Below are 26,005 nucleotides of genomic sequence, written 5' to 3' on the forward strand. Positions count from 1 at the left end.
GTGTGTGTCGGTGGGAGGATAATGATAAGACACAAGTCCCAAACCCCAATCCTCAGGCCCAGGGAGAAGAGGAATCGGGTCTGCCCAAAGGGTGAAACACGCAGCTCCTTACCCATTTCTGCCTGGGTCCAGGAATGTGGCTATTCTTGGAAGAAAGAACAAAATATATCCCATTTCCATGTGTGCCTGGGGGAGGGCAGCCATAATTTGGAAGTTTCAGAACACCGATGCCCCTAATCCTTAATAGGGGGTAAGACCACTGCTCCCGTGCCACACCCTGCCTGTTTGGCTCCACGGATGGCCTCGCTTTCAAGGGGGAGGCTGCCTCCCTCCACCAGGCTGGGGGTCGGCGCGCAGGCGAGGGTGTCCCAGGGACGGGATTAGGTGAAGCGGGATCAGATGGAGCTTGGCCTGGAGGGCAGGGGTGCTCGGTCAGCTGGGGGAGGGTTACCGAGCTACGGGCTGCAAGCGAGTTGTGAGTGAGGAGGGGAACCTGGGGGGAAGAGGGGCGGGGGAGGGGGAGGGGTGGAAGATCGCTAGGAGGGGGAGGGGGACGGGAGGTGGGAGGCTCTCCTTCTCCCTGCAATAAATCGGCTTAGCGGACGAGAACCGAACAGCGCAGAAAGGATTAAAGAAAAGTCTGTATAATACAGCCGAGAGAGCGGCGAGTGGAGGGCGGGGAGAGGGGGAGGGACGGAGGGAGGGCGAGGGGAGGGGCGCTCGCGCAGCCGGGAGAGGCGAGCGCGAGGCGGAGAGAGCGCGATTCGGCTCCAAACTCCGGCGCTGCCGCCGATCCGACTCCGGGCTTCGGTGGACACCGCGCGGAGCCAAGGATCCGGGAGCTGCGGCGCGCCCGGAGGTCGCCCCGAGCGCGAGGGTCGCGGCGCCCGGCAGAGGCCGAGCCTAGTCTAGCCCGGCTCCCGGGCGGCCCGGCCGCGACGGCATGGGGGCGCCCCCGCGGCGCCCCGTGCTGCCCGCCACTGGCTCGGCCGGCGGCCGGAGGCAGGAGCGCGCCTGAGCCCATGGCTAGGGGCCCCGCCGCCGCCGCCGCCGCCGCCGCCTCCGCCGCCTCGCCGCCGCCGCCAGCTGCCGGCCACCATGCGAGCCGCCCCGAGCCTCCGCGGCTGCGCCTGCCTGCTGCTCCCAGCGATCCTGGACCTGGCGCGCGGTGAGTGAGCGGGCGCGGGCCGGAGCCTGGCTGGGGATGCGCGCGGGGGCGGGCAGCTGGCGGCGGGCGCGGGCCAGGGTCGCTCCCGAGAGGCTCCGGGTCCGAGCCCCGCTCCCGGCGTGGGGGTCTGCAGAGGTGATCTGCTTGACGAGGGAGGGAGGATGTCTCCTTTGAAGAGAGCGCTCGTGGGTCTGTGCCAGGGTGTGCGTGTGCGCGTGTGTATGAGCGTGTGTCTTTGTTGCGTCTCAGTGTGAGGGTGTCCGGGAGGGAGCTGTGTGTGGAGAGGCTGCCGGAGTGCATTTGGAGATGTGAGTGTGTGTGATGGTGTGTGAGCGAGCGAGTGTCTGGAGGGGTGTTTGAGTGTCCATGTCAGTTACACAGAGGTGTGTGTGTGAGAAAGCGTGTGAGCCAGTGTTTGGGGGTGTGAGCGGGTGCCAGCTTCTCGGTGAGGGTGTGAAGTGTGTGAGCTTGTGTCATCGCATGTGTGAGCGTGTTACAGGGTGGATGAGTGTGTGAGGTGCGGCGTTGCACGCGTGTCCCAAGTGTATGGGTCCCTTTAGGGATGTGTGACAGGGAGTGGCTGTATTTCTGTTGGGGGGGGCACGGGGCGTGTGTGCATAGGAGGTGGGAGTGTGACACTTGAGCAGGAGTGTACGTCTCTGGGATGTGTGGAGGTGCAGGCATGCGGGGGTTGTGTTGCTTCGTGGGCCAGGAGTGTGTGTGCGTGCAGTGGAGTGTGTGGTTCTAGTGTGGAGGGAGGCATGGACGCGTCCGGGGGCTGAGAAGGTCTGAGCAGCGGTGTGTGTGCGTCCCGCATGGACTTGGTCCCGGCTGGGCTGGACCCATTGGAAGGAGGTCCCTAGAGAGAGTGATTGGTGCTTCCGCAGCTCCAGGGTCCAGGGTTCGCCGAAGCCTCGATGCTTCCAGCCCGGCGCCGCCGCCTGGTGGGTCTTAAGTGGCGCGGCAGTCCAACCTGGCGACCCCGGCACCTTTCGGGCAGCGAGCCAACACATTCGCTACGAGCTGGGCGGGAGGGAGGCTGGACCGGCGAAGAGCCGTGGGCGCGGAGACTAGAGGGTGCGCGTCCGCGATTACCCCCTAAGCCTAGTACCAAACCTGGATGCCCAGAACCAGCCCGTCTGGAGTTACATCCTGGCTCTGCCGCGGAGGCGGAGGAGGATGCGGGGTGCCAAAACGTAGCCATTGTGACCAGTAGGGTCTCAGTCCCTAGCCCAACTGGGTGATGAAGGTGGGGGAACCGTCTCTGTCCTCTGCCGTGTGTGTGCCTTGCCCCACCGGGAGGTGCTTAGCCAAACTCTGAGAGAGTGCCTTCCGGGAAGGGGTGTCCCCCCTAAAATAACCGCACCCCGTCTACCCCGAGGTCCTTGAAGAGTGCTTGGTCTGTTGATGGGAGAAGCTGCAGAATTCGAGCCTGAATGGTGGTCCTGCTGGCAGAGAGCGGGGAGGGGTTGGTGTAAAGCAGAAGTAATGCAAGCCCTGTACTTTGTCCCCTTACCCTTGGAACAACAGACCTTCCAAAGTGATGAAAATCTCCCCCCAACTTTGGGGTGACGGCTCCCTCCCTCGGATGCCTCTAGAGGGAAAGGTTATATGGGGGCGGGGAGGGGGTGGTGTCCCGGTTCCAGCGCAACGGAGAGGGCACTGGGCTTTGTTGAAAGGCACCTGGAGCCCTCGCCTGGACATTGAAGGGAGCGGGGATGGCTGGGAGGAGGAGGGGAGCACCCCTTTCCCCCGGAATGCGCAGAACCGGAGAGACGCGGCAGGGGTGAGGATGGCGACTGATGGGAAAGGCTTTGGTGGGAAACCCCGCTCCGTCAGGACCCCACCCTGCGATTTTCCCCAGAACCCGAGAGCAGCGTTCTTCGGGCTGCGGGGCTGCGGAGAGCTGAGCCGGCGTCTTGGCGCCTCCACTCCCCTGGCCCGCCTCTGCAACTGGCTGGAGGCTGGGGGATCTGGCGCCGGGGGTGAGCGCCTCTGGACCGGGGGCAGCCGGCATGGCCTCTGAGCTCCGCTGCTCAGGGTGAGGGAAGAGCGCTGATCCGGATCGCAGATGGGAAACTTTCCGAGCGTGGGGCGCGCGCAGGGGTCCTGGGCAGCCGGGGAGCCCTCCCTTCCCTGCAGAGATGAGAGTGCTCGAGAGTGGGATCCCTCCTTACCCGCTCCACATCCGTGCCCACGAAGGGGTGGGAGCACGAGAAGGGTCTGTACGAGATGCAACAGGCCGGCTTGCCGGGGGAGGGCGCCCTTCCTGGACGTGACCGAGAGCCGTGCACCTGGCACTTAGCTGTGCCGGACCCCCTGCCAGGGGCTGCTTCGGAGGGCGGGGAGGGTAGAGTCCAGGGCAGGCATTCAGAAACACGCCTGCCCAGTGGGGGGCAATGGCGGTCACTACTAGGGAGAGGCACGGGCAGTGCGCCCTCGCCGGTTATGTTCCTATGGGCCGCAGAGCCAAGGGGCTCACCTTTGTGGAGGGGTGGGTCTGTGCACTGGGAGGAGAGAGCAGTCGGCTGCACACAGGACTGGCTGGGCTGGAAGTTCCTGCCCCTGCTTCCACTCCCCAGTATCTTGACTCTCCAAGAGGAGAAACCCGCTTGGTTTTTAACTCCTCAGTTCCCATTTTACCTGGTCTGGGCACTACTGTGAAGGCAGTGATGCACTCGTGCCTGGGCGGTGGCCTGGGAGAGAGAGGGCACCGGGCCCTGGGGGCGAGGGGAAGACAGTGGTTCATGGACCTGCCTCTTTGGGCCGTGGCGAAGTCTCCGCGAAGGCTAGCAGTGGGCAGGCCGAGTTAGGACGCGCCAAAGGCCCCAGCCACAGGCCCTTCCAGTTCTCTCTTGGCAGCCGCGTGTCAACGGGTGGGTGGGATGCGGGGGCGGACTCGGATGAGCCGAGGAAGCCGCAGCACCGAGGCTGCAGGGGAGCTGTGCATGCACAAGCTGGCGTGAGGACTTTACGTACTTATGCTCCCTCACCATCTCCACCCGACGCTGGGGGCGCGGGGCGGGGCTCAGGCCCCTGCCCGGCTTGCTCTCAGCCCCTGGCGGGGGAGTTAAGGGCCCTGCCGGGGCCAGGCTGCTCCGCCCCCGCTCCCCTTGCCGCCCCGACCCCAGCCTGGCCCCTCCGCCAGCAATAAACCCCACTCCCTTCCCACCCAAGGTGCAAACTGGAGTTTTTCCTGAGAGGTTGAATTAGTTTTTGCTTTTTAAGTGCAGGGGATGTTAGAGCTTAAAGCGACCTCCAAGATCTCTTACTTCATTGGTTCTGAAACTTCTAATTTTTACCAGGAGAACCCTTTTAGTGTAGGAACTGATTACCACCCCCTAAACCTGTTGCCTTGGACAAGATGATAGGCACAAAAGGACAGCTGCCCTGGTGGAAGCGGGTACTGAGACCCGGCATCGAACGGTCTTTCCGCAGCTGTCCCCTTAAACAATCTAACATCGCTCCTCTCCTTGTATCATAGCTGTGTTTTTGTGGTTTTTTTCGATAGCCAGTATTACACGGATCAGCTGTAGTGTGGCCAGCACGTGCTAACTGCTGCACAGTCCTCGCCCACTGCAAGATGGGTTTAAGCTCTTCTTTTCACAGATTAGGAAACGGAGGCCCAGAGTTTTAAGATTTGTTAATGGCATGAGTACTGGAGCCTTCCGGGTCCCGACTGGTCCAGCGCCAGGCTCCCTCTTCCCTTCCAGTGTTCCTTGGACAGGGCGTGTGGGCAAGGGCTGGCAAGGTACCATGATGCCTTAGATTGGCCTGGCTACCCCAGCTTTTCAGAACATCTGTCTCACCCAGACCGGAACCTTGCTACAGTTGGAGGGAGGGGCGGTGGGGGAGGGGCGGTGGAAGGCGATTAAGTGACGCGCTGGGGTTTCTGGGTTATAGCAGTGGTGACTTCAAAGCCGGAGACCAAAGAGCCAAACAAAGAGGAGGCTGGTTAGTTCTGTTAACTGGGTTCCCTGGGATCCATGGAGGCGTCTAACCTGGCTCGCCACCCAGTCCACCTCTGCTCCATCCCCGGGCCCCTTGAAATTCACTTATTTAGCCCTGACTGAGCTCCCACTCTGTGCCAGCACGGTGCCATGCTCCTTGTTCTTCTTGTCTTGTTTAATAACCACCCTGAGAGTTAAAGTGATTTTCCAGATGGGGAAGCTGAGGCTCAGAGAGGTTAAGTGACTTGTCCACGGCCACCCAGTCAGTAAGTGGCAAGCTGAGATTCAGACCCAGGACTGTCTCTTTCCCTCTGTGCTCTGCTGTCTCCTGGTGAGAAGGGGTCTCAGTCGCTTCCTCGGCTCCAGCCACACAGACAGTTGTTGTGTGTCCGATGCCCAGTCCGGATGCCTTACTCTTTCCCAAATCCCAGTGAGATAAAATTGTCCAGTATGTTCATCTGCACAGATGGGAGACGGCGTGTCCCTGAAAGCCCTCGTCATCATCAAGAGAATGAATGGGCATCTGTTGTGGGCAGAGCACATCTGAAAAGAGAAAGACCTATGACGGTGACCGTCATTCCAGTGGGGCAAGGGGTCGGGCATGTACCCATAAAGATGAATGAAAATCCAGGTGGAAATTTGTTGATACCTGCTAGATGCCAAGTGGATTGATGTCCTCTACAGGAGGTTCTCGGGGGAAGAGTGATTATTTGGGAGGTATAAAGGGAATGCTTCAGTGAGGAGGGAGAACTTGAACTAGACCTTGAAGCAAAGGGAGAACATAAATAAGCCAAGGGCTAATGCGCCAGGGAGGGAAATCCGTGGGAGCAGAGAACTGGAGGTAGGACTGTGTGTGGTGGGACCAGCTCAACTCAAGGCTGTCTTTCTTGGGTCTAGTTGAAGACTGAGAGAAAGAAGAGTGACATTACGGAGAGTTCCCATTTATCACGCACCTGTTAGACGTCCTTTATGCATTAAATGCTCTAAACAGTCCATGAGGCGGTGTCATGAGCCATGTTTTGCAGGTGAGGACAAGAGGCCCAAGATACCTCTCTCTTTCTCTCCCTCCCCCCTTCCTTCCTTTCTTTTCTTTCTTAAATAATGAATGAGGCTCAGAACCTTTTTTAAGTGGAAGAACCAGGAGTTTCAAACCCAGGTCTGAAGCAATCCAAAGACACGGCTGCTCCTGGAGGAGAGGAGAAAGGATTTATTTTTTCTTCGCTGGAAGGAGGAATGCAGCGGCTTCTACCATATGCAAGAGGGTGCAAAGCGTCCCCGCTTTAAATGAGAAATGTCAGTGGAGGTGAAACATGGGACATTAATTCCTAAGAGGCGTCTGTCTTCAGGATGAAGTTCCTGGGAAGGAACCAGGTGGGTGAGATCCTGGAACCCACCTTGACACTTGCAGTGAGGTCCGGTGGCAGAGGGGGCTCGTGATCACCGAGACCTATTGGCCAAGATTCCATGGATGGAGCAAATAAATACAGTATGTACGTAGCTAGAGGTTTAGAGAGTAGCAGCCAGAAGGAGCAGGAAAGGACATTGTGACACCCAGGAAAGGAATCTGGCATTTAGCGTGTCCACCAGCCATTCCTACTTCTCCCGGCAACACGTCAGATGTGCCCTGGGGAATTATTCACCCCCGTACTAACTGCACTCCATCTTGGTAGGTTGGCACAGTCAGCTAAGTCATCCCCAAGATGAGCCCATCTGACAAAGTCTCCCTGGAAGCTGAATATTGAACAGAGGAAGACAGAGAACTACTGGAAAGTCCCCCTTATCAGTGGGGGCCCCCAAGACGCTGTGCTTTTCTGGTTTCCCCAGGGCTAATAATGATGGGACCTTCCTCCCAGGGTGTTGACAGGATGGAACGAACCATGACGTACAAAGCTCTTAGCTTAATCCTGTGGGCTCAGATGACTGTTACCAGTATTAACCATGGTTACGTCAGAGCTGCTCTGGCTCAAGCCGCGTGGGTCCTCCCAATACCAGGCCCAGTTTGTCCTTGTGTTCCATGAATTCCCCATAATGTTCCACCAGTTACTGTTTTTGGCTTGAGTTGTCTGGAGTTGATTTCTGCCTCCTATAGAGAAGGACTCCACTTGATACCCTCCCTAGGCACGACGAGCCTTAGAGTTGCTGATTACCGCTCTTGGTAACTCCTGGAGGACGGTTCACGGCCTGCTGCCTGGGGGTGACTGATTCCCCCGCCTGCTCCCTGGCTTTCCCTGGAGGCTCGGCGCATTGTCCCCCATCCACACCCACCCTGGGTGCAGTCAAGACCCAAGACCCGAGTTGTTTCTCCCCGTGAAATTCGGGTGTAGAACCAGTCTCACTGGGACCCTCCCATCCCCCACCCTAGTAGACTAGAAGCTCCGTGAAGCCGGGGACCCCGTCTGGTTCTGCTCTTCCCCACAAAACACATGGCGGATGCTCACCCACAACCCGCTCACGGTGGGTTGTTTGGATGAATAGAGCATCTTTGGCCTTTAGACATGTGCGTCCTGGTGCTGGGGTACGTGGAGAGGTGTTGGGTGTGTGGCTCTCTACAGTAAAGTGTACGCAAAGGCTTATGCCGTGTGACATTTAGGCTAGATTCACAGGTAAACTTCTTGTTGGTAAATTTCTGCTCCCGGAACTACATTCTGTCTTTCTTGAAGACTCTCAGATAATCAAAGTGATGCCTACTCTGACTCCAGACCTCCTAACTCTCTACCTGCTGGTGGTACTTGAGCGTGGACGAGATGCTTCCACGCCCATCCTTCCATTTAGTTCTCACATCAGACGTGAAAGGGAAACTGAGCCTCAGGGAGATGGAAAGATGGTGGTAGGAAGTGGCTGGACTGGAATCTGGATTTTGTCGCTGCACGCTCAGCCTTCCTTCCCGCCCCGACCCATTGCGCTGTTTCATTCACACACACCCCTAGGTTTTTGGAATGAGACAGCTCAGCTCCCCATGAGTTCACAGGCCAGTAAACTGACCAGAAAGCTTGCCCTGTGAGCTGAGTGCTGGTGTAGCCATTTTGCTGATGTGACCTCCTCCCTCCTCCACGGCTGCCCAGATGGGTGTTGTATCCCTAGTCCACAGGGGAGGTTGTTGCTGCAGTCACACGGCCTGGGGACCGGAGCCGCCACCTCTCTGCCCCGCAGACTTGGCCTCTGCTCAGAGGTTTCTGGCCTTAGCCTCATGTCCTCCACCTCCTCCCCCACGTCTGCCCTTTCCTGGCTCAGAGAGCAGACATCTGCCCTCAGCCAGCACAGCCCCTGACTCCCCGTACATCTCCCTCCAAGTCTCTGCTCACCCACTTCTTGCCCTCCACAACACCCCTACCCCTGCTGACTCGGGTGTCCCCTGTGAGTGCTGCCAGCAGCACTTTGGCAACGTGCTGTTAAAACAACCCTCCTCTGGGGCTGGAAATGGTCATCGGTTGGTCTCCCCATTGAACAGAGAGCTCTTGAGGGCAGGCATCCCTGCACCACTGGCTCTGGCACAAGGCCTGGCTCTGAGCAAATCTTCAAGATGTGTTTGTTGAATGACTGACTGACTGATGAATGAATAATGTCTCCCCTGAATCTGGGGTTTGGTCGAGACACTGAGCCCAGGGCCTGTTTCCTGGCCCTGCTCAATCACCTCTGGAAGTCCTTTCTGGTGTGAGAATGTGTCCATTGTCCAGCTCTGCCCACCATCACTCAAACTGGCATCACGGCTGGCGTCTGGGGGATGAGCCAACAGTAGAAGGTGGAGGGAAGACTAAAGGGCTTCCTGTTCCTTCTGGGTTCTCCTTGTTTGGTGATGGGTGCAGGGTTTGGGGAAGGAGGGAAGGAAGGAAGAAAGAAGGGGGAGGAAGGAAGGAAGGAAGGGAGGAAGGAAGGAAGGAAGGAAGGAAGGAGGGGGCAACTATTCTGTGCTAAGTCCCGTGCTAGCCGTGTTCCCACAAAGTCATATTAAAGCCTCCCAGAAAGTCCCGTTTGGGAGATAACAGTCTCCCCATTTTACAGATGAGGAATGAGGCTTAGAGAGGTCATGTGATTTGCCTAAAGTCCCACTGCTGGTGAGGGACAGACCTGGATTCACACCCGGGCATCGATTTACACATCTCTCCCCAGCTCTGAGTTTACCTTATTGGTGGCTTGAAATTGACCAGGGCAGGAGTATTTATACCACGGAATGAGCAAACACTGCAGATCAGAGCTCTCCCCAGCCCAGAGCTAGCTGTTAAACATTTACCAGCATGCCGCTGGGCCTGCCCATCCTTCCTCACTCACTGTCTCTGTGGAAGAGCCACTCGGTGGTCATTAACATACTTTGGTTTTTATGTGAATTGGGTTCAAAGCCTAGCCCGGCCACTTCCTAGCAGAGTATATACTTGGGCAAGTCACTACCTCTCTGAGTCATGGTTTCCCCGTCTTTTGAAACTAGAGGGTGTTGTGGCGATAAATGAGATGGATACATGAAAGCCCCTGGCACGCAACTAGCCCTCAGTCTCGACCCCTCCCTTCCTCCTGACCCTCAGGATGGGCTCAGCTGGCCATGGGGTCCCTCTGAGAGGCTCAGTAAGCTCGCACTTTCTTCTCCCTCCCCTGGAAGCTGACTTTGGAGTCAAGGCAAGGGATCCAGTCACTTGTGTTAATTGACCAGCTGCGCCAACCTCATTCTGGATTGGAAGAGGCCTCCCTTAAGGAGTTTTGGCCCGTTGGCCACCCCACACAGCACGGGCTCATTTGAGAACAATAAAAGATTACGTATAATAAATGGCCTATACGAGGATACCAAGAATAAATCCTTGGAAACTGAAGGGAGTGGCCCGGTAAGGCTCTGAGGGATTGAAACAATCTTGGGAGGTAGGGAGGGAGTCCCAGGCCGGAGAGCAGCACGTGCGAAGCCCTGGAGGGGGGAATGAGGACGCTGTCAGGAGACAGAGAGGCAGCTGGCCTCACTTGAGCATAAGGTGCTCACTGAGAAGCGGGGAATGAGGTTGAAGCTGTTGGCCAGGGCCTGCTCGCCAGGGCGAGGGGTCTGGATTTGAGCCTGGGGGCTACGGGGGGCAGTTGAAGAGAGAGGAGTGACGTTCCCAGACCAGGGCTCTAGGAAGATGAATTTGGCTTTTCTGGGCCACCTGAAACCGGAAACCCTTTGCCACGCCGTTGTGTTATGAATGACCGCTCTGGGGCGCCCGAAGGGACGATGGCCTCGTGACAGAAGCGCCACTATTTGGACGCTACCCACCTCCCCACAGTGTCCAGACCTGGCAAGGAGGGAAGACCAGACCCCCGCCTGGAATGGAGCTGTCCCACCTTGAGCCTGAACCAAGTGCGATGGGAGTGGCTTCTCCTGGGGAGAAGTATCTACATCCCCAGGGGGCATGGGCTCCGGGGTCTGGCCTGAGTTCAGATCCCACCTCCACCACTTACCCAGTGTGTGAACTCCGATCACCTCTTCGTTGCTTTCAGCCTTGATGTCTCCAGCTGAGCACGCGACTCATCATGGTGGCTTCGTGGGGTGGGGCTGCTGGGCAGGGGAAATTCACGTAATACGAGGGGTCTGTATGCAGGGTACCTAGCACACAGCAGGTGTGGGAAAAGTGGCTGCTGCTGTTGTAATGACATTTGGAATGCCCCCAAGTCTGAAGAGGAAGAAGTGTTTACTCAGCCCCAGTGCCCAGGAGGAGGGGTACCTTGTAGGTTTCCCACATGGAGCGAGTCCTCAGGTTTGGAATTACAGAGCCTTGGGGCCAGGAGGGAGCTGGGAGATTCAATGCACCATATCCTTCCCCCATTTTAAAGCTGAGAAAACTGAAGCCAGAGAGGGTGACTTTCCCATTGGTGCCCACACCGTGCGTGACGTGTGTGCGCGTGGTGGTGGTGGGGGGTGCAGGTCTTCTCCCTTGAGGTCCTGGGGGCCATCCCAGGGCTCAGTCAGGCAGACCCACCTCCGCCTTGCGTGGGGAGCATCAGGGTGCCCCAGACTTGGGTGGGGATCTTGGCGGCACTCCGGCGGAGAGCAACCCCCCAGCCTCATACATCACAGAAGCAGCTTGGGAGTCACCAGGGAGAGAGGCAGCTGAGCTGTTCCCTTTGCCCTTTTGTTTCTCTTTCTGCAGAGGCACTCAGCGCTCCTCCGGCGGGGCTGTTTGTCACCAATCATTGGCGCCTCCATTATCTTCCGAGCACCATCTCTTCCTCCCCGCTGCTTAATGCTGCCCCAAAGGAAGGCGTCCATCACCGGCTGCCCTGGCATCGTGCAGGGCTGGGCATGGGGAGGGGGCAGTGCAGGGATGAAGACAGAGGCTGGCATGGCCAGAGGGTGGGTGGCGTCTGCATCTAGAGCTGGTGATCAGTGCCGGAGTGCGCAGGATTTTGTCAGGTGGGTATTCAGGCTGTACCGTAACCCAAGGCCAGGTGCCTGGTTCTACAGAAGCAGGTGATACCTTGCTAATTGTCACCAAGCACCTAATATCCCAGTCGGGGGTGGAGGGAGTGAGATGGGGGCAGCAAAAGCAACCACACCACAAAAGCTTCTTTGTTTGCTCGGTGGCAGCAGAGAAGTGGACCTGAGCTCAGCTTGGAGAGGAGGAGGCATGTTGGAAGTCGAGTTCCTAAGCCTGTCTCCCCACTGAGGAGCCTGGAGGGAGGAGAGCAACCGGATGGGGAGGAATAGAGTTACTTAACCAGGAAGAGCTAGTGGTTCCCAGGACAGTCTGAATGCAGAGAGAAGTTTCTTGTTGCAAGAAGCAGTACAGTTCATTCATTCATTCAATTACTGATTCATCCACTGGTGCGTCGAGAATTAATTGAATGCTCTTGGCAATCAAGCACCGTGCTGCTCTAGAAATCCAGAGGAGAATGAATAGGCGAGTTCTTGCCCTCATGGGGCTTACAATCCAGAGCTGTGTTCAACATGGAGCTGTGTGTGACAACTGACATTTACATTAAAACTCAGCAAGGTGTCTCGGCTTTTATTTAACCGAATGAAACAGAATTCAGTTTTTCAGCCACACCAGCCACATTTCACGGGCTCAACAGCCACACGGGGCAGGTGGCTCCCGTATTGGGCAGCACAGCTGTGGGTAAGACGTCTCCATCACTGTGGAAAGCTCTATTGGACAGTGCACGTCTAGGACGATGTTCCTCTTTAGGTGGGGCCTCCCCACGGGCAATAAATACCAAGGGATCACAGAGAGGGAGGGTCTTCCCTGTTCCTTTCTCATGCTGTCCTCCTAGTTATGCCAAGGAGAAAGCCTCAGGCTGATGCCATCCTGTCTTTAACGCCCCTTCGCTTGCTAATCTCTCTTTGCAACAAAAACAGGTGCGGGGCAACATGCCTGCAGCGAGCCAGAGGGAGTAAAAGTTTTAATAACAGTGTTTTGTTTTCATTATAATTCTTTTTCAGTCATCCTCTGTTTAAGGCAAGTGAGACTGGTTTGCCATTTGGGGCAGTGATTTAAATTCACTCTCTCTTTTTCAAATGGCTTATTTAAGTAAAAAAATGAGTCAAGTTAAAGAAAAATGTTAAGTGCATAGTGGAGCAGGTGGCGTGCAGATGTGGCCAATCTGGGCAGCTGCGGGTGTGAACGTCTGTGGCTGAGAAACCGCAGTTCAGATGGAATGACATGGGCTTTGGAGGCAGAGGAGGGCTGGGGTTTCAGTGCCACTGTTTGTAAGCTCTGTAATCTGGGGACACTTTCTTTCTCTCCGTACCAACCAGGTTCCAGCAGGAAACACCTAGCTCAGCCTGGGGGGTCCATGAAGGGCTTATTAAAGGGACTACTGGCTTTAGGGTTTAGGGAGGGCAGCCCTTGGGGCCAAGAACAGTGGGGAGTTACTACCACCTGTAGCAACTGGAGAGAGGGCTGTGTGAAGAGGGCTGCGTGCAGGACTGTGGCTCTGGGTAGAGGGATGCAGCCAACTCTTGGGGACCTGGCAGGGAGCTGGAGGAAGAAATACCTCAATTTCATCCTCCTCCTGCCTTTGGGTCTCTTGCTGATGCTGCCCATTGACCAAACTCAGTTGGAAGCCCATGCAATTGGGCTCCCAGACACAGAACGGGTGGAGAAGGGAAAAGAGTGAGCTGGGGAGCAAACAGCAGAGATATAACACCATCCTGCTAAGCTTAGCCTCAGTTTCCCTGTCTAGAAAATGGACGTTGTGCTACATACCCAACAGAGTTGCTAAGATGATGGAAACAGATGACGTGTGATGCTAATAAATAATTGGTCACTACTTATATTAATAACAATCACGGTACTAAAATGCCTGCCTTATGCCCCATCCTGTGCTAGATGCTAGATTTTCCTGAGCCAAAATGTAACATATGAGTACGGGGCTTTACGAACGCGGAACTGGCCTTTCAGGGGCACGTGAACTTGAAGGGACAGGTAACTTTGGGAGAACGTTGCAGTTTGCAGAGAGGAAACGCCTGCACCCTCCACTGCTGGTATTGACCATTGTGATGTGTTGTCTCTGCTCAAGACTCTTCAATGTCCCCACACGTTCCTGTCCCCTGGTCCATCGCACCGATTGATTACTCCACCCCAGGGCATACCGATGAGCAGCTGTCTGTGACGAGGATGCTCCAATAGCCACTCATTTCCTTGGAGCACAAACTCGGCCTCATTTCAGTTCCATTCAGCAGCCGTTTACTGAGCACCTGCTCTGAGTTGCGCCCTGTGCCAGGGCTGGCACTAAGGTGCAAATGAGACCCAGTGCCTGTCCTCAGGGAGTCCACAGTCTCCTGGGGCAGATAGGCAGGCAAACAAATAAATTATGGAATAATATTGAAAATTCTAAAATTGAAATAGCTACCAAGTCCTTATGGGAACGTAGAAGAGGGGATGACTAATCCACTGAGGTGTTAGGGAAAGTCCTATATCATCAGAGAGGTTAAGCCACTTGCTCAGGTTTGCACAGCTACTAAGTGGTTGAGCTTTGAACGTAGGATGTCTCACACTTTAACTGCTTTCTCTCCTCTCTGCCTTCTTGCTTCTCTGCCGGAGATCCCTTCCAACTTGACCTTTTGTGATTCTGGGGCTCTCTGGACCTCCCATCGTGCTCCTACGTGCCTCTGGGGGAGGGGGTCAGGGGCTCCAGCAGCAGCGGGATCTGGCCCTGGGCCCCCTGCCTGGGCAGTCACTGGGTGGCAGCTCAGCTCCCCTCTGTTGTCTCTGGCCTCGTTATTATTCTTTCTTTCCAGCATGCTGCTAAAAGCTTCCCGCAGAGAGCACACAGCCCAGCTCTTTATTTATTTATTTAATTTATTATTTTTTAAATTTTATTCATTTATTTATTTTTGGCTGCGTCGGGTCTATGTTGCTGAGCGCGGGCTTTTTCTAGTTGTGGCGAGAGGGGGCTACTCTTCGTTGCGGTGTGCGGGCTTCTCATTGTGGTGGCTTGTCTTATTGCGGAGCACAGGTTCTAGGCACGCGGGCTTCAGTAGTTGTGGCACACGGGCTTAGTTGCTCCGCGGCATGTAGGATCTTCCTGGACGAGGGCTCGAACCCGTGTCCCTACACTGGCAGGCAAATTCTTAACCATTGCGCCACCAGGGAAGTCCAACCCAGCTCTTTAAAATTTAAAGGGCTTTACTTAAATAATGTTATTTCCCTTGGAAAGGAGACAGAAGAGGTATTTGCAGTGGTTAAATTAGTGCAGTGTGTGGGTCCGAGCAGATGAGTGTGGGGTTCGGTGGGCGTGGAGGTGGCCAGGGAGATATTCATGGCAATGGGAGGGGCTATGGCTCATCACCCCTCCCTCTCATTCCCCAGAAAGCATGACCTCAGAGGGGACCTATTGTGCACAGAGTTCTGGGAAGAGCACTGGGTGCCACCTGTGGGGAACCATTTGGGAGAACATGAATCTGGACAAAAAGCCTAACCCTCGGGCTTCCCTGGTGGCACAGTGGTTGAGAGTCCGCCTGCCGATGCAGGGGACACGGGTTCGTGCCCCGGTCCGGGAAGATCCCACATGCCGCAGAGCGGGTGGGCCGGTGAGCCATGGTCACTGATCCTGCGCGTCCGGAACCTGTGCTCCGCAACGGTAGAGGCCACAACAGTGAGAGGCCCGTGTACCGCAAAAAAAAAAAAAAAAAAAAAAGCCTAACCCTCCTGTCACATAGGACCTCAGCACTAAAAACTTGGTACTCCTAGATGCCCCAGGGCCTTTGTACTTGTCATTCCCTTGGCTGGAAACTACTTCCTTCTTCGGACTAAGTCCTATTCATCATTCAGGTCTCACTTTAGACATCATTTATTCAATGAACATTTTCTGTGCACCTACTCTGTTCACAGCACCATGGGGCACAGAGGCCATTTGTAACTCATCTCCGTGCTTCCTGTGCCTGGTGTAGTTCTGGCACAGAGCGGGCATCAGTAAGTGTTTATGGAACTGCTAAGAGCCCGTGTGGATGCTGCGGGATCTGGAAGAAGGATAGAGTTGCCTTTCCAGTGCTTATAGCGTCATTGGAGATTCAGCTCAAAGACATTTTGAGCTCTGACTGAACCTATTATGCCTGGCAGACTCATACCCACTCAGGGAAGAAAGGGAGAATTCATTCCTTCTTTCTTTGGCCCTATATTTTTTGGCCATATATCCATCTATCTATCCATCCATCCTTCCATCCATTCACCCATCCTTTCATTCATCTGACAAACTGGATACTTACCACGTTCCAGATGGTGTGCTAGGCACTAGAGATATGGTGGTGAATAGAAACAGATAAAGATAAAGCCTGCCCTCCTGGAGCTTACCTTCCAGAGTCCATACATGAATACCTAACAAGAGGAAGTAATAGCTGCTATGAAGAAGAATAGGGCCCGGTAAGTGTGCTGGCCACGTGCAGATGTGTGGGAGGGGCCCTATCACTGAGCAGCTACTATGTCTCAGACCCTGTGCACTGGCTGGAAACAAGTAAAGAAGCATAATCACTGGCCACAGTGAATGTTAGGATGGTGAGACCTGGGAAAAGGTTGGTAGTGACCAGGGGAGTTTCATGATCAGGGAGGCCTCCAGTGACGTTCTGAGACATGAGCTGGGCCTTGGAGATGGGGGAGTTGAGGCAGGATTTGGCAGACCCACGGTTTTCAAACTGTGCTCCTTGGAACCCCAGTTTCCCATGGACGTACCCCCCATACCACTTTGGGCAGCCAGAATGTGAGTCAAGGTAATGGTTCAGGGGCCCTTGTCCCCAGCTCGATCCAGGGGCTCTGCTTTGCCTCTTTTCCAGACTGGCTTCTACTCCAGCTTCACTCTGAATGAAGGAATTTGAAAATGAGTGGATTGCACGATGGGGAGGAAGTATGGACCTCCTCAGGGCTAGTAGAGGAGGTTCTAGCGTTTTTCTGTTAAATTCAACCCTCATTTCATGCTACGTACGGGGAAACTGAGGCCCAGAGGGGCCAGTGGCTTATACCAGGTCCCCAGCAGGAGGGGACCATTTCTGGGAGAAAAGCCTCTGATTTCCGCCTCTTTCCAAGCTGGAAGGGAGACCTGTGAGAAAGCCCCACGCCCACCCCGGCCCTGGCCCAGAGGCTTGGGTCCTGTTGCCCCCGCAACTTGTGCCTGCCCCGGCCCCCAGACAGCCTCAGGGTACCCCCTATAAACCTTTCTCCTTTGCCAGCCCAACTGGTCTACCCCACCCCCACGGGAGCCTGGAATTAGACGAAACGTTTAATGATCCCACACCTCGTTATGTTTTATTAAAAGCACCCGCGCTGGCTTCTGCTGGCCCATCTGCCAGGCGCAGTCCTGGGGCTTCCTCTCCCTCCAAACCACCACCTCTCACGGCCCGGGGAGGCAGACGGCTGCCACCTCCTTCCCTCACAGAGCGGGGCCCCCAGCCGGGCTGTCCTGCAGGTAAAGGCAGACTTGGGGATTTAGAATGATAATTCCGTGTGTTCACACATCCCTCACCCCATCTGGTCCTGCAGCTACCGCTAGGGGGAATTGGTTCAGAGAGGAACGAGTCCAAAGGGAGATGCACCTGGTCCTGCGTTCTTGACGCTCTCTGTGCGACCGTGCACATCCAAGATCAGGCTGGCTTTCCTCCCCAGGCTGCTCATGTTATAGCCACCAGCCACCGGAGGGAATGCCTCGCTCTCAGCAGGCTGTCGGGCTTCCAGGAGGAAAACACTGGCGTCCAGATATTTTTGGTAGAGAAGCAGCTCTCCGCTTCCCTCCTGGTGGGACGTGCTGTGCCGTATCAGGGGGCCGGGTAGAATGCTTTGAATGCGTGGCCCACCTGGTGCTGAATGGCCGCTGAGTCACCCGCCAGATGTGTCATCTGGGGCAAGGCGTGTCACTGCTCTGGGCCTCAGCTTCTCAACTGACACGTAGTAGACACTGAATACACAGTAGCAATGGGTTTTTTTAATAGGATCCCCCACTAAAGGAGAGACGGCATTAATCAGCTCTTCATTGGAGGGGAGAGGGAAGTGAGAACCTTGCTTATCATCATCATTATTATTAGCTAATACTAATGGAGAACTTGCTAGTCATTTATCAGATACTTTTTGATCTCCTACTACGTGCCCAGGGAGACAATGTGAATGGGACAGTCAAGAGCTTAGGCCTCATGGGACTGACATCCTGGTGGGTGAGGCAGGAACAAACACATAGGTAAATAGCCTAACTCTGGATGGTGCCGTATTGTGAGGAGAACGCGGGGCTATGGGATAGTCAGGGGCTCAGGGACAGAGCAGCTTCTCTAGGTTGCGTGGTCCAGGAAGGCTTCTTGGAGGAGGTGGCTTCTGAGCTGAAAAGGGAGAAGAAAAGAAGCAGGGAAAGTCTCACTGAGCTCTGACGTTGGCATCTCCTGACCGGGCTGCATGTCTGTAGCTAACTTCTTCTGATGGGGTCTCCCCTGGACCCTGCTCCCCAGCATTAGGAATGACCACCTGCCATTCCCTGACACCAGTGCTGTGAACTCAGCTGGCCCATGGTAATGGCACCCCCTCCAGGCCTGGGACAAAGGCCCCAAGGAAGCAGGAGGCCAGGGACTGTGTTCGGTACATTCTTGACCTGTTCTCCCTTAATTCTTGCACATCCCTAGGAGGTGGGTCCCGTGGCGTTCTCCATTTTGCAGACAAGGAGGCTGGGACTCAGAGGTGAAAATCTCAGAGCTGGTGTGACTAGGAGCCGGGATTTGAACCGAGGTCTGACTCAGTGCCTTCTGCATTAGGCTCCGCCTCTTGCTGGCTTGCTGTGTCCATCTGTGTTGCGTGTCCAGTGGGAGGACCAAGAAAGCGGAAAAGCCCACCTTCTCTTGTTCCACCTTGGACCCCCAGGGTGCCTCTGGCCTGGGGCTGGAGCCCCAGGCGAGTGGGGAGGTGAGTGGCCGGGTGGCAGGGAGCCCACAGAGTATCGATGGCTCTCAAAGCTGGCAGGCGTCGTGAAGCAGAAAGGTATTAATTAGCAGTTATTCCCCAGCAGTGAGGAGTTGGATAGAGATGAAGGTGGCAGCCCGTGCATCCGTTTTGTAGCAGCCGAGAAGCAACAGTAAATCAGTGCTATGAATCGATGCTGTAAGAGGGAGGTATGTTTTTTTTTTCTTCTTCTTTTTCTTTTTTTTTGCGGTTCGCGGGCCTCTCACTGTTGTGGCCTCTCCCGTTACGGAGCGCAGGCACCGGATGCGCAGTCTCAGCGGCCATTGCTCACGGGCCCAGCCGCTCCGCGGCATGTGGGATCTTCCCGGACCGGGGCACGAACCTGTGTCCCCTGCATCGGCAGGCGGACTCTCAACCACTGCACCACCAGGGAAGCCCGGGAGGTATGTTTTAATCTTATTAGCGGTATAGCATTACAGGGAGCAAGGGGGGAGAATTCCTCACTTGCAGAGCCTGGGGCAGGAAGGAGGGAGAGAAAGTGATAGGACCTTGGACCACCTGGGAGGGCAGCAGGATGGAGAACTTTGACCCCTGTTGGGAATAGGAAGGAGGGATGGGAGGTGGGAGAGTGGTGAGAGGCAGGAGAGGAGGACTGGGTCAGCAGAGGGGACCCCTCCAGTCTTCCCAAGGGGCTCCACCATAGACCTAGTCCTACTGTGCACCCCCTCCACCCCTCCCATGAATGGAGGGCTCTGGGATGGACATTGGTTCAACTGCCGGGCCCAGATGAGGTTCTCACTCAGGCACTGACCCTCTCTGGGCTCTCGGCCCAGACACACGCCCGCCCACAGTGAAGGCTCAGAGGCTGAGCAATAGGGTGGTGGGTGGAGGGCAGGAGCTGGTGCCTCTGGGTGGGTGTGAGGGAGAGGACAGCATGATCAGGGCCAGTGCCCTGCACGGTAGGCCCTGAGGGCACGGCCTTTAGTCCTCCCAACAGCCATCGCGGTGGACGTTTGGCCCCCATGAACAGAGGGGAACAGACATGAGACGTGAGGGACCAGCTCGGGTGTAGCAACGCCAGCATCTGGCGCCATCTCTGACCAGTAAAAGCATCGACCACCCCCGGCAAAAGCCGTGGGAAAACCCATGTGATCCAGCCTCTGAGTGTGACGAGCGTCTCAGAGACGGGTCACCCGCTTCTTCCCCTCCCCTTCCTCGGTTCCCCTCTCCACACCAGGACGAGGAGCTCCTGTGAGGAGGAGACAGGGAGGCAGAGGAAAAGCTGGCAAAACCAAAGCAGGAAGGATAAATCGTAAGCTTCTGCCTTTCTGTTCCACCCAAGGTTAGTGGCTGACTTCCTGTGGGCCTCACTTTCCCTCCCAGATCTCTCAGGGCTCTTCTAGCTAGAACATTCTCAGATTCTGTTTCTCCCGTCTTCAATTATCAGTTGCCTGCTATGCCATTTAATCCTCTCCCTATCCCCTGTGACCCAAGCGTTATTAGTCCCATTTTACAGATAGGTAAACTGAGGGGCTCAGAGAGGCTTAGTGACTTGCCCGAGGTTACACAGTCGGTGAGTGTCAGAGCCTGGTTTCACACCCAGATGCTGCTCTCAAAAGCTCAGCATCCTTCATTTCACAGCACCATCTCCTTGTCTGATAGCCAGACAATCATGGAGAAAAAAATGTCATCTGAGAAGGAACTTGACTCCAGGCCTTCAGTGGAGAGCAGCAGCCCTTCTGTGGGGTTGCAGTGGGGCTTCCTGCCACCACCAAGTCCAGGACTTGTTCCTGTCTGGCTGCCTCTTGTCAGCCACTCTGCTCCAGTGGCTCGACCAGCTCTGACTATGGCTCTGACAGCCTGGAGGGGGGACCCGGAGCCCCCTCAGCTCTGGCAGCCTTGGGCTGGCCAATGGAGATATCTTGGTGGTTTGCCTGGGCTGCCAAACAAGGGGTGGAAACCAGCCTTGGGCCAGGCCTCTGAAGGAAGCCGACTGCCTCCCAGGGGTGGAAACCCATTGTCTCCTATCCTTGCTTCTTCTTGTCCTGAGAGGAGGGAAAGGGGCTCCTCTTATGGACTGAGAAAAGCCCCTGCAGAAACACAGCGACTGCTGGGGAAAGGGGCCCAGCTCGGGACCTCTGGTCCGGCATGGGGAGGGAAACACCCAGGGCAGATTTTTAGTTTTCTCCTCCATGTGTCTTGGTAACAGAAACCACACTGGTAGCCCTGGGATAAATGCCCCACCTCAACTTCTGCACCCAGAGGGAGGTGAAGATGTCGCCCTTCCTGTTCACACTGGGGTTCCCTATCTGTACCCCGAGGAGCACGTTGTCACATAAAGTGAATGGATATGGGAGTCAGGTTCAAAGCCTGGCCCACCACCTACCAGCTGTGTGACTCTGAGCAAGTTACTTCGCCTCTCTGCCTCAGGATTTTCATCCATAAATAGGGGCAACGATTAGCTACCACATGCAGTTGTTATAAGAATCAAATCGCATGTTTTTATCCCTTCATTCACTTACAGAAAGGTACTTTGTAAAATGTAATTATACTAGATAGGGTGACACTTGCTGCTGTAACAAATGAACCCCCAAATTTCACTGGCACAGTCTCAAAAATAGTATTTTTAACTTACATTGTGGGTATATTTGAAGGTGGGTGCTTTTCCTCCATCTGGAGACTCAGAGATACAGGCTTCTTATATCTTGTGACTCTGCCGTTTCCTGGGGCTCCATAGGGCTCCTTTCCAGCCAGTGGAAGAGGGAAGAGAAAATAAAGAGGCATCTAGGAAATGTCATCCATGGGTGGGGGTGGGAGTTGCCTCCAGAGACAATTCCATGTTATGCGGCAGGGCCAGGGTGTGTGTGTGTGTGTGTGTGTGTGTGTGTGTGTGTGTGTGTGTGTGTGTGTGTGTGTGTGTGTGTGTGTGTGTGTGTGTGTGTGTGTATTTGGTAGCCAGATGCTGTCTCTGCCTCAGTAAATATCTTGTTTACTTGCCTGCCGCATCCACTCCATGAAATCAATAAGAACAGTGTCTCTGTTTGTCTTATTTACTCTATATTGGGCTTCCCTGGTGGCGCAGTGGTTGAGAGCCCGCCTGCCGATGCAGGGGACGCGGGTTTGTGCCCTGGTCCGGGAAGATCCCACGTGCCGCGGAGCGGCTGGGCCCGTGAGCCATGGCCGCTGAGCCTGCGCGTCCGGAGCCTGTGCTCCGCAGCGGGAGAGGCCACAACAGTGAGAGGCCCGCGTGCAGGAAAAAAAAAAAAAAAATACTCTGTATTATTAATTTTTGTAACCTTAGTACCTAGCACTGTTCTGGGCACAGTATATGTACTTATTAAATATTTGTATTGATGGATGGATGGGAAGATAGATGGATGGATGGAAGATGGAAAGATGGTTGGATGATGGATAGAAGATGAATGGATGGAGGATGGATGGGTGGAGGCTGGATGGAGGATGCATGGATGGCTGGATGGATGAAGTGATAGTTAGTGAGCCGAACCACACTGAACTATGACTAGGGGAACACGTACATTTATGGTCAGCCCTCTGGGCATTCCTGCCTCATTGACTGTTGGATTCTTATCACTAAGCATGGTACGTGGCACATGGCAGATTTTCAGTGTTTATTGAATGGAATTCTTAGAGAACCTTTGGGAAGGGCAGCATTTGAACCTGGCTGAGCCTTGGCAGCCCCAGCCTGCAGACAGACGATAGCTGAGATGACCCAGGGATGGGCTAACTTCAAGAACTGGTAAATGATTGCAGACTTTTGCCCCATCGGTGGATTCTGGGCCCTGGCCACCTCTTGGGGCTGTCAGGGAAGGAGATTTTGCAAATCTCCCCTGTGAATGCTTCAGAAGTGCCCTGCCCTCACTTGAGTGGCTGGTGAGGCTCCTGGTGCGTCCCTGCTTTCTCCCCTGGTAGGGTCTAGGCCTGTGAGGCAGACACAGAGGCTCTGAGTGGCGGGCGGAGAGGGCTGGGGGTGGGGAGACCACCGAGACGGGATTAAGTGCTTTCCTCTCTTCTTGCCAGACCAGGGAGAATTTGGCTTTAAATTTTTAACCTAAATAGAGTTATATTCTCTTCCCCACTAGATGCAAAGCGCTTTTTTGGAGCAATTAAGGAAAAGGCTAAATCAGTCCATTTTTAAGAGCTCAGTCTGCCTATGTGGCTGGCTAAAATTAGCGTCTCCATAAAGGGAGAGGAGGAGGGGGGAAGAGAAAGCTGGATTTGGCTTTAAGACACCCATTCACTGAGGCTGGGGGTGATGCCAGGCCTCTGCCCTGCGGCGCCCAGATCGCGGGGAGTAGGGCCTCCAGCTCCATTTGGCTTCTGCTGACCAGGACACAGTTTCTCGTCCAACTGCTGTCTCCTGTCTTAGGTCTTTCCCAGTCCTCTGATACGGTAGAAGGAGTGGGTTTGCAGAGAGACTGGGCTTGAACTCCAGCTTCACTGCATGCCTGCTGTGTGGTCCTGGGCAAGTCACTTCACCTCTCTGAGTTCGCAATTTTTGCATCAGATAAATGCTACCTTCTCACCATCAGTCCTTCCCTCTACCACCTGACTGTCCATGACACAGGCTGAGGCCCACACAGCTTAGAATATGAAATAATGGTCCTCCTACCATGACCCCCACCTCAGTTTATAATTTCCCATCGCCAGCATATTTACTATTTGACCACAACCGACTCCTCCCCTGGGCTGGAAGCCCCTGAGGGCCTTGTCCTCTTGTTCATTGCTGGCGCATCATAGGTGCACAACTATTATATATTTCCTGATGAATGAATTCGTAATGACCACATGGGCCAGTCCCCTTACCTCTCAGAGCCTCAGTTTCCTAACGGTAAAATGTGAATAAGAATTTGTTTCTTCGCAGGTGAGAATTAAGTGTGAGAAATCCCGCGTTATCAAGCTCATATTACGTGCCAGGCTTTGGGGATAGAGCCGTGAGCAGCACAGGTGTGGTCCATGCCTTTAAGGAGCTACAAACTAGTGAGAGATAACGTATGTTTTAGCACCTAGGAGAGTGCCTGCCGATTACTCTCAGTTGAATAATGAATGAATGAGCGAATGAATGAGCAAATGAATGAATGCGTGGAGGGAAAATCATCTCCCTTCAGCGACTGTTCTTAACTCTCACCTGTAGCATTTTCACTGCACATCCTCTGGGGGAGTTGAGTTTTGTGCTGACAGTTTAGAGACTTGGTCCCACTCTGGCTGTGTTGTTCTGCTGTGTCCCTCACCGTCTCTGGGCCTCATTTTCCCATCCTTAAGGTGAGGGGGTGGGGCTGTCGTCTCAAACTCTCTTTGAGCCGGAAGGATGTTCTGGTCCCTTGTTGACAGGGCTTCAGAAGCTTCCAGGGCAGAGGTCCTGTCACCACCCCTTTCCTCCTGGTCTGATTCTTCTCTAGGTCTATCTGATGCCAGTTCAACTCCCCGGGGGAGGGTGAATTTCTCACAGGCGCTCTCTGCTCCTCTCCCTGGCCTCTTATCTGGGACATAAGCATTTAGGTTAACACATTAGGCCAAAGCAGGTGAGGCACGTGGGAACCAGCGCCTTAAACATCTCAGGGCTTCTCTCAGGGCCAGCCGCGGAGGACTGGGCTGGGCTTGGGCTCTTCAACGCCCCGCCCACAAAGGCCGGTCCAGCCCACACCCGCGGGTCCTGAAAATTCCAGGCACCGGCGTGCGGTCCTCAGCCCCGGGATTCTGTGGTGGAAGAGCCCTGGGCTGCGGGCCTCCCCCACGGGCCAGCTCAGGCCACACAGATGCACCCCAACTGTGGCCTCAGTCAGTCTCGGTGAGGCAGAAAAATCCTACATAGACTTCCACGGCCATGCCTGGGAGATTAGGGGATTCTCTGCGATTTAGATTAATCAACAGATTTTTCCAGACGAAAAGGGGACTGTCACGGAGCATATGGTCTCCCCAGGCCTGAGCTTCAAGCTTTCCTGGGCATCAGCCCACGCACCTCCCACCAGCCCAGTGAACTGGTGCATCGGGTTCCCATTGCAGGTGAGTACCCACATCCCCAAAGAAGTGAAGGGACTTCCCTTGGGGAAGGGGGGAGAGAAACTGACCTTAACTGGGCTCCTTGGGGGGCAGCCCTTGTACCAGGTGCCTTCCTGACCTGTCTTCCCCTAATGCTCACCTCACCTTATGAGATATGCTGGGACTCCTCTGGTTGTCCAGTGGTTGAGACTCTGCGCTTCCACTGCAGGGTCGGAGATCTAAGATCCTGCATACTGCGTGCGGCGCAGCCAAAAAATTTTAAAAAAGGAAAAAAAAAAAGGAGCTGTGCACCATTATTATCCCCGATGGGGAAACTGAGGCTCGGGGATGAAGTTGCTTAGAACTGGTGAGGGGCAGTGCCGTATTTCACACCTGGCTCTGGGAAACTTCAAAGTCCCTTCTCTGTGTTTAGCGCTACAAAGCCCACGGAGGGAAGCCACTTCTGGGAAATGGAGATATAAAGAGAATTCATGACTATAATATATTTGCATGGATTTCCACCACATCTGAAGGATTTTTATGTATTTCTCATCTGGTGAAACCACCACAACCCTTTGAAGTAAGCAATATAGGTGTTTATCTAACAGATATTTGTGTAGTACTTACTGTGTGCAGGGCACTTTTCTAAGTGCTTCATGAATATTAATGTGTTTAACCTGCATTAAAAACTCCATGAGTTAGACTCTGTTATTTTCCTTATTTTGTAAATGAGGAAACAGAGGCACAGAGAGGTTAAGTAACTGACTCAAGGCTGAACAGCAAGTGAGTGCTGGGATTCCATCTCTGGCAGTCTAGCTCCTGGCTCTTAGACCCTCGCTCGTCTGCCGCCTTGTCCGCCACATTTTAGAGGAGGAAAGGCTAGGCTCAGAGCAGGGAGTGACCTGCTCCAGGATGGGCAGTGGGTTAGTGGCAGGGCTGAGCCTTGAGCAGGGCCTGACCTTGGGACAGGAGCCGAGGGACACCCCCTCTTTCCCCTGCCCTGGACATACCAGGTCCCCTGCTTGGAGGGTGCTCTCTGTGTCACAGCCAAGGTTGATGAGGCTGGATCCACTTCAGTTTATCTGCCCCAGGGCTGGGGCCGAAGAGAATGGAGCTCTAAGTGACAGGCGGGGGCGGGAGGGATTAACAGAGCTGGAGACTGTCAGTGCCTGAACCCCACATGCGGGCTACAGAATCAGCGAGCTTTAAGATCCTTATCTCACTGCGGAAATATAATAATCCCTCCCAGTACATGTGGCCTCACTTGCTTCTTTTCTGTAGCTTTGTCCTGCTGTTTATCTCAGTCATTCCTTCCGACACCAGCCTGAGAAGTGGGAGGGAGGGTGGTGTTGTGTGGTCCTCACTTCTCAGGGATTTAGTGCTGGGACGCTATGACTACCTCGGGCATCGTTATCACTTGCTTTTGGGGTTTCCCATCAAAGTGGAGCCCGAGACAAGGATTCGGGTGCAGGTAGTTTATTTGGGAAGGACCCCAGGACACACCAGCAGAGGAGGGGGCGAGGGAGACGGAAGAAGGAGGGAAGCTGATACAGCTGCAGCTGGATGGGCTGAGA

The 26,005-nt window shown here is 54.9% G+C and overlaps 1 protein-coding gene across 3 annotated transcripts in view; it reads left to right on the top strand.

Moving 5' to 3' along the window:
• The window catches only part of IGSF21 (immunoglobin superfamily member 21), a 269,529-nt gene that overhangs the window by 26,656 nt on the left and 216,868 nt on the right, over positions 1 to 26,005 (top strand). Inside the window, exon 1 of one of the 3 annotated variants that reach the window (XM_060035053.1) lies at positions 787 to 1,168. The exons of 1 other annotated variant lie outside the window; for it this stretch is intronic. In XM_060035053.1, the coding sequence (XP_059891036.1) occupies positions 1,099 to 1,168 (70 nt within the window). In that variant the 5' untranslated portion in view covers positions 787 to 1,098. Of the gene's footprint in view, positions 1 to 786; positions 1,169 to 2,094; positions 2,113 to 26,005 lie in introns of those variants that run through there. One more of the 3 variants, XM_069541461.1, reaches the window with a different exon arrangement.

The sequence above is a fragment of the Delphinus delphis genome, chromosome 1 (assembly GCF_949987515.2).
Source record: "Delphinus delphis chromosome 1, mDelDel1.2, whole genome shotgun sequence".
NCBI classification, from domain to species: domain Eukaryota; kingdom Metazoa; phylum Chordata; class Mammalia; order Artiodactyla; family Delphinidae; genus Delphinus; species Delphinus delphis.